This window comes from Mobula birostris, chromosome X (assembly GCF_030028105.1).
Source record: "Mobula birostris isolate sMobBir1 chromosome X, sMobBir1.hap1, whole genome shotgun sequence".
NCBI classification, from domain to species: domain Eukaryota; kingdom Metazoa; phylum Chordata; class Chondrichthyes; order Myliobatiformes; family Myliobatidae; genus Mobula; species Mobula birostris.
This window is the reverse complement of record NC_092402.1, coordinates 2,699,606-2,711,873: the sequence shown is the minus strand read 5'-3', so window position 1 is coordinate 2,711,873 and position 12,268 is coordinate 2,699,606. Positions and strand designations below refer to the sequence as shown.

Genomic DNA, 12,268 nt, shown 5'->3' with positions numbered 1-12,268 from the left:
GAGAGAGCGATCCCTGCAGAAAGCAGAGAGTGTGGGGAGATGTGTCTGGTGGTGGGATCCAGTTGGAGACGGTGAAAGTTACAGAGAATAATGCGCAGGATATGGGGTGGTGGGGCAGAACAAGGGGAACTCTGTCCCTGTTATGACGAGCTGGGGAAGGAGCAAGGGCAAAGCTGTGGGAAATGGAGGCAATGCGTGTGAAGGTGACCTTATTACTGATGGGAAGGGGAAGAAGGGGACATCTCAGATCTTCTATAATGGAAAGCCTCATCCTGAGAAGAGTTGCGGCCGAGGTGGAGGAACTGAGGGAAGGGAATAGCAATTCTGCAGGCGATTGGCTGTGGTCAAGAGAACTGTTAAGGGTGACTGGGTGTCGATGGAGGGAGGTTTAACTCTGAAATATTGTGGAATTCCCCCCCCCCCCCCCCGTATCTCAGATAAAATATCCACGGGTGATCAATCTGTCTCCACAGATGTGAGAGGGGAGAAAGGTGTCAGAGACGCACCAAGTCAATCTGAGGGCAGAGTGGAAGCTGGAGGCAAAGTTGAGCTCAGTCAGCACCGATGCAGTCACCAGTGCATTGGGGAAAGAGGGGAGAGGTGTTGCCAGTGTAGGCCTGGGACACGGGGTGGGGGGGGGGTCGTGCTGTGGAGGGCAAGGTGAGCTGCGATCTCGGTGAAGCCTGCAGCAGGAATGAAAGGCCTCCAGCTGCTCCCGTGTTCATCGGGAAGTGAGAGAGATTGACAGTGAACAGACAGCAAAGGTCGCAATGGACGGTCGACTTTACCAAACCTGGGGTGGGCGGCCTTAATCAGGGAGGGGTCTACTCCAGTCGCCCGGAAATGGTTTAAGATGAAGTCCAGCCAAGTACCTTCAACCAATGCAAGAGATATCTGCAGTTCTTTTGAAACGGTAGTTCCCTCCCCCAGGCACCGCCACCCATCCCTCCTCCACCATTACTCTGGGGCCTGCTTACCTGCTGCCTTAACGCTGTTTCTGTTCCGTTGCAGCCCAAAGGAAAGTCATGCTGCCAAACCGGCCAAGAAAGAGAGAGACCAAAGAATGCGGCATTTACTGGCTGACCTGCCTCTCCCCCCGGAACTCCCCGGAACGGATCCCTCGCCGCCGGACTCCCCCGAGCAGAGGACTCCACCCCAGCCTCAGCCTGTCCTTAAAAAGAGGCCCAAGTATGAAAGTGGAGGGGGGGAACTGTCCTTCATTGGGAAGGGCCTCAGGCAGGGGAGCCAGCAGTGACCATATTGGTTGGTTCCGTACGGGCCGACCCTGGGAACTAACCTCGTTCCGATGTGCCTCATTACTGCAGCTGGGTTGGTGGTGGATGTCAGGAGGGGAAATACCAGGGTTGGTTTTTGGTGCACCTTCGGATTATGTGTCATCACCCTGGGTATCGATGGGGGGGGGGGGGGGAGGAGGATTATCTCTATTGCTGGAGTATTCTGAGCAGTTTTGCACCCCTTATCTAAGAAAAGATGGATCCAGGTGGGATGCTTTCTGTGGTGCACTGGTAAAAATTGGTGAGGGTCGGCAGGGATGTGCCGAGTTTCTTTAGCCTCCTGAGAAAGTAGAGGCATTGGTGAGCCTCCCCATACACGAAGACCCATCCACCAGTGTGTGTGTGGAGCTCGTGTGCCACTTGACCCCGTGCTGGAGAACAGTACCCCAGTCAAAACTATATTTGACGGTCTATACTTTGGGGATGAGAATATTTATCGACCATGAGGCCATTCGGCCCGTCGAGTGTTTTCTGCCATTCCATCGTGGCTGATTCATTACTCGTCTCAATTCCGGTCTCCTACCTTCTCTCTGTAACCTTTGACACGCTTAATAATCAAGAACCTTTCAACCTCCACTTTAAATACACCCAAAGACTTGGCCTCTGCAGTCTGTGGCAATGAATTCCACAGATTCGCCACCCTCTGGCTAAAGAAATTCTTCCTCATCTCCATTCTAAGGGACGTCCCTCCGTCCTGAGGCTGTGCCCTCTGGTCCTAGACTTCCCGTCTGTAGCAAACGTACTCTCCAGCTCTACTTGAAAGTTGCTGGTGAACGCAGCAGGGTAGTAAGAGACTATCTCATCTTTCAGTTAGTCCTGACGAAGGGGCTCAGCCCGAAACGTCGACTGTACCTCTTCCTATAGATGCTGCCTGGCCTGCTGCGTTCACCAGCAATTTTTAAGTGTGTTGCTTGAAATTCTAGCATCTGTAGATTTCCTCGTGTTTTCAATCTTTGATAGGTTTCAATGAGATCCCCCACTCACTCTTCTAAAATCCAGCCAGTACAGGCCCAGAGCCATCAAACGCTCCTCGTACGTTAACCCTTTCATCCTCGTGAACCTGCTCTGGACCCTCTATAATGTCAGCACATTCTTCCTCAGATAAAGGACCCAAAATTGCTCACAATACTCCAAGTGCAGTCTGACCAATGCTGCTTAAATCCTCAGCATTACATCCTTGCTTTTGTTGTTCTAGTCCTCTGAGAAATGAACGCTGGTGCTGTTGATCTGTATCCGTTGACACTCACACTTTTCTCTCTCTCTCTCTCTCTCATTTTTGAAAGAATCTGTTGTCCTCGCTACGGTGAGAGGAAGGAGACTGAGAGTGACTGGGGCAAGCGATGTGTGGACAAATTTGACATCATCGGCATCACTGGAGAAGGGACGTATGGACAGGTTTACAAAGCTAAGGACAAGGACACAGGTAACGCGATACAGGACCTCGTCCGCCCTGCCACAGGAACTGAGTAGCATGTCTTCAAGTGTAACGATCGTTTGTTCGTGATGTGCCATGTCTTTGCATGCCCATGATTGTTCTTGGCAAATGTTTTCACAGAAGTGGTTTGCCATTGCCGCCTTCTGGGGCAATAAGGGTTTTTTTTTGTTTGTGCTGTCTGAGGTTTAGTCATCATTCAGCAAATTAGCCAAAGGAAACGGCCTTCCTCCAGGGCCAAGGTGGGACACGCAGTACCAGCAGCGCATATCACGTACAGTTACGAGAGCAGGAGAAAAGCATGGTCACAAGAAGAATAAATAAATATGTATGTGTAGCCCAAGTCCCCGAGAGGCTGACAGTGCAGCAGCTTCTCAGCACGCAGACGAGCGCAATCCAACTTGCCTTCCACCGAGCGAACACTGGAGGGCAGCATCCACAGGAGGGGGCCAGAACCCCAACCCGGCGTGATGGCATCTCTGCTGGCTGATCAGCTCTGTCTGTGGGACCAGCACAGCACTGTCACCACTCCCTAAGGAGATGGTTGGCCCCCCCTGTAAGCTTCCCCTTGGGGTGATGGATAGACTGGGCCCGAGGTACCTGTTCCCGTCCTGCAGGCTCAGGCTCATTGGTTCCTGTTTTCTGACTGACCTTGCCTCGGTCAGTTAAAGCCGGGACTTTCCATGCGTGAGGAGGCTTGCTGCCCGAAGAGGGAATCAGACGGAGGAGACTGGGCTCCATGAGTTCCAGCAATGTTGTCCCAAAAAGACAGTAAGAACAGACCTGGTAACAATAGATATCAGAGTCTGATGGTCAGTGAGTGTGTAGGGCCGTCTCCGGTGAGGGTCAGTGTGTGTGTGTGACCATCCCCCAGTGAGGGTCAGTGAGTGTGTGGGACCGTCCCCCAGTGAGGGTCAGTGTGTGTGTGGGACTGTCCCCAGTGAGGGTCGGTGTGTGTGTGTGGGACTGTCCCCAGTGAGGGTCGGTGTGTGTGTGTGTGGGACTGTCCCCAGTGAGGGTCGGTGTGTGTGTGGGACCGTCCCCCAGTGAGGGTTAGTGTGAGTGTGGGACTGTCCCCCAGTGAGGGTCAGTGTGTGTGTGTGGGGGGGGGGAGACTGTCCCCCAGTGAGGGTCAGTGTGTGTGTGGGACCATCCCCCAGTGAGGGTTAGTGTGAGTGTGGGACTGTCCCCCAGTGAGGGTCAGTGTGTGTGTGGGGGGGGGGGGGGAGACTGTCCCCCAGTGAGGGTCAGTGTGTGTGTGGGACCATCCCCCAGTGAGGGTCAGTGTGTGTGTGGGGGGGGACCGTCCCCCAGTGAGGGTCAGTGTGTGTGTGTGTGTGTGTGTGTGTGTGTATGTGTGTGTGGGAGGGACCGTCCCCCAGTGAGGGTCTGTGTGTGTGGGAGGGACCGTCCCCCAGTGAGGGTCAGTGTGTGTGTGTGTGTGGGGGGGGGGAACCGTCCCCCGTGAGGGTCAGTGTGAGTGTGGGACCGTCCCCCAGTGAGGGTCAGTGTGTGTGTGTGTGTGGGGGACTGTCCCCCAGTGAGGGTCAGTGTGTGGGGGGGGGGGGAGGACTGTCCCCCCCGTGAGGGTCAGTGTGAGTGTGTGACCGTCCCCCAGTGTGGGTCAGTGTGAGTGTGTGACCGTCCCCCAGTGAGGGTCAGTGTGTATGTGGGACCGTCCCCCAGTGAGGGTCAGTGTGAGTGTGGGACCGTCCCCCAGTGAGGGTCAGTGTGAGTGTGACCGTCCCCCAGTGAGGGTCAGTGTGTGTGTGTGACCGTCCCCCAGTGAGGGTCAGTGTGTGTGTGGGACCGTCCCCCAGTGAGGGTCAGTGTGTGTGTGGGACTGTCCCCCAGTGAGGGTCAGTGTGAGTGTGTGTGTGTGTGTGGGACCATCTCCAGTGAGGGTCAGTGTGTGTGTGGGACCGTCCCCCAGTGAGGGTCAGTGTGTGTGGGTGTGTGTGTGTGGGGGGGGGGGGGGAGGACTGTCCCCCCGTGAGGGTCAGTGTGAATGTGTGACCGTCCCCCAGTGAGGGTCAGTGTGAGTGTGGGACCGTCCCCCAGTGAGGGTCGGTGTGTGAGTGTGGGACCGTCCCCCAGTGAGGGTCAGTGTGAGTGTGGGACCGTCCCCCAGTGAGGGTCAGTGTGTGTGTGGGACTGTCCCCAGTGAGGGTCAGTGTGAGTGTGTGACCGTCCCCCAGTGAGGGTCAGTGTGAGTGTGGGACCGTCCCCAGTGAGGGTCAGTGTGTGTGGGACTGTCCCCCAGTGAGGGTCAGTGTGAGTGTGGGACCATCCCCCAGTGAGGGTCGGTGTGTGTGGGTGGGTGTGTGTGTGGGGGGGGAGGGGGGGGGAGGACTGTCCCCCCGTGAGGGTCAGTGTGAGTGTGGGACTGTCCCCCAGTGAGGGTCAGTGTGAGTGTGGGACCGTCCCCAGTGAGGGTCGGTGTCTCAGACTGTACAATGTGTCATGTATATCTGCAGTAACGCCGCCTACACCCAGCTGGCAGTACCGTTCTGGTGGTCGACAGCACTCTCATATGCCCTCGTCACAAGCAGAGAGCTGTGGTGGATCCCACACTGCTGCTCATTCACGGGTGCTCTCTCTCCTCCAGGTGAGATGGTGGCTCTCAAAAAGGTGCGGCTCGATAACGAGAAGGAAGGTTTTCCGATCACAGCCATTCGAGAAATTAAAATCCTCCGTCAACTCAACCACACCAGTGTTGTCAACATGAAGGAAATCGTGACAGACAAGCAGGATGCCCTGGACTTCAAAAAGGATAAAGGTACACTGCTGGGAAAGTGACCTGTGATTTCAGAGTTGCACGGGGCGCTGTGCAGCCTGCTCTTCTGGCTGAATCCCCGTGCGCTAATTCCGCATTGCCCCTTTCCGGAAGTAACGTTCTGCACCTTGCGAGAGCTGTCTTCAGTTTCTGTTTCTCGTTGCTATTGAGCCCATGGTGTGGTTGTTAGGGTTCAGACTGTCAAGACATAGGAACAGAATTTGGTCATTCGCCCTATCGAGTCTGCTCCACCATTCCGTCATGGCTAATGCATTTCCTTCTCAACCCCGTTCCCCTGCCTTCTCCCTGTGAACTTCGACAAATCAAGCACCTATCAGCCTCTGTCGTAAATGCACCCGGCCTCCACAGCTGCCTGTGGCAACAAAGACCACAGATTCATCACCCTCTGGCTGAAGAAATTCCCCTTCATCTCTGTTCTAAATGAGCGTCCCTCTGTTCTGTGCCCTCTGGTCCTAGACTCCCCCCACCAAACGAAACACTCTCTCCACATCCACTCAACTTCAGCCTTTCAATGTTCGATAGGTTTCAGTAAGATCTCTGCTCGTTCTTCTGAATTCCAGTGACCGTCAAACGTTCCTCCCGTATGGTAACTCTTTCAATCCCAGAATCATTCTCAATCGCTGCTCGTATGATAACCCTTCCATTCCTGGAATCATTCTCATAATCCTCCTCTGAATCCTGTCCAATGTCAGCACATTTTTTCTTAAATAAGGGGCCCAGAACTGCTCACAGTACTCCAAGTGAAGCATCTCCAGAGCCTTATAAAGCCTCAGCATTACATCCTTGCTTTTATATTCTAGTCCTCTTGAAATGATTGCTTAACATTGCATTCACCTTCCTCACCACCGATTCAACCTGTAAATTAGCCTTTAGGGAATCCTGCACTCGGACCCCCAAATCACTTTGCACCTCGGATTTTTGAATTTTCTCCCCATTAAGAAAATTGTCTGTGCTTTTATTCAACCAACACACATCAAAGTTGCTGGTGAATGCAGCAGGCCAGGCAGCGTCTCTAGGAAGAGGTACAGTCGACGTTATTTATTCATTTTATTCATTCTACAAAAGTGCATGGCCACACAATTCCCGGTACCATATTCCATCTGCCACTTCTTTGCCCAATCTCCTAATCTGTCTAAGTCCTTCTGCAGCCTCCCTGCCTCCTAAAAGCTATCAGCCCCTCCACCTGTCTTCCTGTCCTCCGCAAACTTGGCCACAAAGCCATCAATTTCACCATCCAAATCGTTGACTTACAACATTAAAAAGAAGCGGTCCCAACACAGATCAGTGTAGAACATCACCAACCACTGGCAGCCAATCCGAAAAGGATTCCTTTATCTCCATTCTATGCCTCCTGCCGAAGCTAGTATCTTTCCTGTAATAGCACGAGCTCTTATCTTGTTTCGCTGCCTCATGTGCGGCGCCTTGTCAAGGCCTTCTGAAAAGCCAAGTAGACAACATCCATCTTTGTCTATTCTGCTTGTTATTTCTTCAAAGAATTCCAGCAGATTTGTCAGGTAAGATTTTCCCTTATGGAAACCATGTTGGCTTTGGTCTTTTAAGTCATGAGCCTCCAAAAGCACACCCTTAACAATCAACTCCACCATCTTCCCAATCACTGAGGTAAGGCTAATTTCGCCTATAATTTCCTTTTTTTTTAATGCTTCCCTCCCTTCTTGAAGAGTGGAGTGACATTTGCAATTTTTCCAGTACTCTGGAACCATGCCAGTATCTAATGATTCTAGAAAGATCAGTACTAATGCCTTCACAATCTCTTCAGCTACCTCTTTAGAGTGCAGTCTGTCACATCCAGGTGACCTATCCACCTTCAGACGATTCAGTTTCCCAAGCAACAAATCCCTCGTAATAACATCTGCCTTTGCTTCTGCGCCTTGACACTTTCAAACCTTCGCCATTCAATTAATGTCTTCCACAGTGAACACTGATGCAAAAAACTTATTCAGTTCGTCCACCATTTCCTTGTCCTCCCCATCCAGTGTCATTTCAAACCATACTCTCACCTCTCTTTTATTTTTTATATATCCGAAAAAAAATCTCCTGGTATCATCTTTTGGTATAATTGGCTAGCTTACCTTCATATTTCATCTTTTAATTGCCTTCTCTTGCTCTTTGAAAATTTCCCAATCTGCTATCTTCCCATTATTTTTTTTGCTCTATTATATGCTGTCTCTTTTGTTTTTATGTTACATTTGACTTCCCCTGTCAGCCACAGTTGCGTCATCCTGCCTTTGGAATGCTTCCTCTTCTTTGGGGTGTATCTGCCCTGCGCCTTCCAAATTTCCCCCAGGAACTCCAGTCATTGTTGCTCTGCCTTCACCCCTGCTCGTGTCCCCTTCCAATCGACCTTGGCCAGCTCCTCTCTCATGCCTCTGTAATTCCCCTTATTCCACAATAATACTCATATGTCTGACTTTAGCTTCTCTCTCTTAAATTACAGGGTGAATTCCAGAATGTTACGATCAGTGTTTCCTTAGGGTTCCTTGACCTTAAGCTCCCTAATCATATCCAGTTCATTACACAACACCCAATCCAGAATTGCTGGTCCCTTACTTGGGCTCAGCCATAAGCTGCTCCAAAAAGCTACCTCGTATGCATTCTACAAATTCTCTCTCTTTGGATCCAGCATCAACCTGATTTTCCCAATCTATCTGCATGTTGAAATCCACCATAACTAACACAATCTTGCCTTTTTGACATGCTTTTTCTTTCTCCCGTTGTAGTTTGTAGAGCCAAATCCTAGCTACAGTTCAGAGGCCTGTAAGTAACGCCCATTACTGTCATCTTACCCCTGTAGTTTTTGAACTCTGCCCACAACGGTTCTCTGTCTTCTGATATGATGTCACCTCTTTCTGCAGATTTGATTTCACTTTTTACCAGCAGAGCTGCTGCTTCACCTCTGCCCAACAGATTGTGTCACCCTTGGATATTCAGCTCCCAATTGCAATGGTCTTTCAGCCATGATACCCACAATGTCATATCTGCCAATCTCTTAACTGTGCAACAAGATCATCTATCTTATTCCGTATACTGTGTGCATTCAGATATAACAGCTTTAGTCCTGTATTCGACACCCTTTTTGATTTCTGTCCCCCTTTCACATCCCACTATCATCTGTCTGCCTTTCCTGACAGTCTTGCTATACCCCAACTCTGCTTCTAAACCAACATCCCTCTCCTCGGCCTTTATCACTCTGGCTGCCATCCCCCTGCCAAATTAGCTGAAACCCTCCCCGACAGCTCTCGTAAAGCTACCCGCAAGGATATTGGCCCCCCCCCCCCCTCAGGTTCAGGTGCATCGACTCCGAGGCAGCCCATTCCTGGAGTCAGAGGAAGGGCACGTGGAGTGATGGCTGTGAAAGGCCATCCGAGCCTCCGCGCAGGCTGCCCGGCTCCTGTGTTCTGCTGCAAGAGGAACGATATCAGGAGATACTTTTCAATCTCTTCAGGGGATTGAACAAGAGGGTTTTATTTCAGGGCTACCAAAGTTCAAAGTAAATTTATTATCCAAGTACATATGTACAGTGGTACCCTGAGATTCATTTTCAATAGGACAAGGAAATAAAACAGAATCAGTGGAAAAACTACTCACAAACCAAGACTGACAGAGGATCAGTGTGCAAAAAAAAACCCCTTAATCATTAATAATAGCACTAAATAAATAAATATGACAGCATAGTAACAGACCCTCTCGGCCCCACGAGCCCACGCCACGCCGATGTGACAATTAACCGGAGCACCCTGGTAGCACAGCAGTTGGCCCTGCGCTATTTCAGCTCAGGACTTTTGGAATTCCGGCGCTACCTGCAAGCGATTTCTACGTTCTCCCCGTGACCATGTGGATCTCCTCCGGGTGCTCCGGTTTCCCCCCCACAGTCCGAAGACCTAGGTCAGCCGGTCGTTGATTAGGCTGGGGTTTGTTGGGCAGCGAGGCTCGAAGGGCCTGTTCCGAGCTCGGTCTCGATGTAAAGTGAAACTCGTAACCTGTTTATCTTTGCAACGTTGATGGAAACCCCCGTGGTGTCGGGGAGGGCGTACAAACTCCTTACAGACAGTAGCGGGAATTGAACCCCAGTTGCTGGTGCTCTAATAGCATTACACTAACCATTACACTACCAACCCCCCCCCAAAGCTACGGAAAATCAGACGTAAAACGGAAGAAGCACTTGAAGTCACTAGTCTCCAAACTCTCACTAACAAGCTGAAGATCATCTTAATGGATCCTCTTAAAGGTTCCAGCATTGGGAGGTCAACGTAGTTGTCACAACTGGGTGAGGTGTTGCTGAGAAAAATCTGAAGGATGGAAACTTGCCCAAGGCTGGAGCTGTTGATACTCCTCTTGCGGGAAGGCAGGGAGACTTCTGGTGCCTGTGCTCTAGTATCTGTGGTTCTATGACTGGATGTGGAGAGGATCTTCCCTATAGTGGGGGAGTCTAGGACCAGAAGGCACAGATAGAGTGGATGTGGAGAGGATGTTTCCTATAGTGGGGGAGTCTAGGACCAGAGGGCACAGATAGAGTGGATGCGGAGAGGGTGTTTCCTATAGTGGGGGAGTCTAGGACCAGAGGGCACAGATAGGGTGGATGAGGAGAGGATGTTTCCTGTAGTGGGGGAGTCTCGGACCAGAGGGTACAGATAGAGTGGATATGGGGGGGGGGGGGGGTGAGGGGTGAGGTGTTTCCTATAGTGGGGGAGTCTTGGACCAAAGGACACAGATGAAGTGGATATGGAGAGGATGTTTCCTTTGCTGTGGGGAGGCTAGGACCAGAGGCCACAGCCTCAGAATAGAGATAAGTCCCTTTAGAATGGAGATGAGCCCGAGAGTGGTGAAGCTGTGGAATTCATTGCTGCAGACAGCTGTGGAGGCCAAATCAATGGGTATATTTAAAGTGGAGGTTGTTAGGTTCTTGATCAGTCAGGGCATCAAAGGTGACGGGGAGAAGGCAGGAGAATGGGGTTGTGAGGGGTTAATAAATTAACCATGATGGAATGGCGGAGCCGACTCGATGGGCTGAGTGACCCAGTTATGCTCCTGTGTCCTGTGGTTTGATGGGAATTGTAACCCACAGCAGCAGCTATAGAACAGTACACAAAACAGGCCCTTCAGCCCACCTAGTCTGTGCTGAACCATTAATATGCCTAGTTCCACTGATCTGCAACCGGACCATAGCCCTCGATACCCCTCTTATCCATCATGATGTGCCATGTTGTATGATGTGGGCGATTCACGGTCTTTCCATGACCGTGATGGTTCTTGGCAAATTTTTCCACTGAAGTGGTCTGCCATCGCCTTCGCCTGGACAGTGTCTTTACAAGGCTGGTGACCCCTCTCCCCCCAGCCATTATCAATACTCTTCAGAGATTGTCCGCTGTTGTCAGCGGTCACATAGCCAGGACTTGTGATCTGCATCGGCTTCTCCTACGACCATCTACCTCCTGTCTCCACAACTGTGACCCTGATCAGGGTGGAGGGGGGTGAGGGCTACACCTTGCCCAAGGGTGATCTGCAGGCTAGCCGAGGGAAGGAGCACCTCACACCTCCTTTGGTAGAGACGTGTCTCCATCCCATCTGTGTACCTCTCCGAATTTCCCATGATGGTGAATGATGTCGACTGAGCCAAGCTTGCCCTTTGCAACGGCAGAACTTCTTCATTAGTTAAAATCCCATGCTCAGTGTTCTCCCGAATTCTTCCGGCCGTCAGTGTCTGCTTTGCCTCCCTCACTGTCTGGGTGTGTCTGTGTGTGACAGGGGCCTTCTACCTAGTCTTTGAGTACATGGACCATGATTTGATGGGGCTTCTGGAGTCGGGACTGGTGCATTTCACTGAGGACCACATCAGATCCTTCATGAGGCAGCTGATGGATGGCCTGGACTACTGTCACAAGAAGAACTTCCTGCACCGCGATATCAAATGCTCCAACATCCTCCTCAACAACAGGTACGGGGGGGTGGGGTGGGATTGGCACAGCCAGCACCCCGGTACAGGGGTTGGTAGTGGCTGGGATTACTGTGGGAGTTGGGAGTAAGTGAGTTGTCCATGGCCGGAGAGTTAATTTATTCAGAGATACAGCACCCCGGTACAGGGGTTGGTAGTGGCTGGGATTACTGTGGGAGTTGGGAGTAAGTGGGTTGTCCATGGCCGGAGAGTTAATTTATTCAGAGATACAGCAGCCCGGTACAGGGGTTGGTAGTGGCTGGGATTACTGTGGGAGTTGGGAGTAAGTGAGTTGTCCATGGCCGGAGAGTTAATTTATTCAGAGATACAGCAGCCCGGTACAGGGGTTGGTAGTGGCTGGGATTACTGTGGGAGTTGGGAGTAAGTGAGTTGTCCATGGCCGGAGAGTTAATTTATTCAGAGATACAGCACCCCGGTACAGGGGTTGGTAGTGGCTGGGATTACTGTGGGAGTTGGGAGTAAGTGGGTTGTCCATGGCCGGAGAGTTAATTTATTCAGAGATACAGCAGCCCGGTACAGGGGTTGGTAGTGGCTGGGATTACTGTGGGAGTTGGGAGTAAGTGAGTTGTCCATGGCCGGAGAGTTAATTTATTCAGAGATACAGCAGCCCGGTACAGGGGTTGGTAGTGGCTGGGATTACTGTGGGAGTTGGGAGTAAGTGGGTTGTCCATGGCCGGAGAGTTAATTTATTCAGAGATACAGCAGCCCAGTACAGAGGTGGGTAATGTGGGATTACTGTGGGAGATGGAGGTAAGTGGGTTGTCTGTAGCCGG

At 51.5% G+C, this 12,268-nt stretch overlaps 1 protein-coding gene across 1 annotated transcript in view; it reads left to right on the top strand.

Moving 5' to 3' along the window:
- The window catches only part of LOC140191387 (cyclin-dependent kinase 12-like), a 113,397-nt gene that overhangs the window by 51,126 nt on the left and 50,003 nt on the right, over positions 1-12,268 (top strand). The window contains 4 exon segments of the mRNA XM_072248765.1: positions 1,012-1,188; positions 2,579-2,718; positions 5,336-5,506; positions 11,288-11,477. Of these exon segments, the coding sequence (XP_072104866.1) occupies positions 1,012-1,188; positions 2,579-2,718; positions 5,336-5,506; positions 11,288-11,477 (678 nt within the window).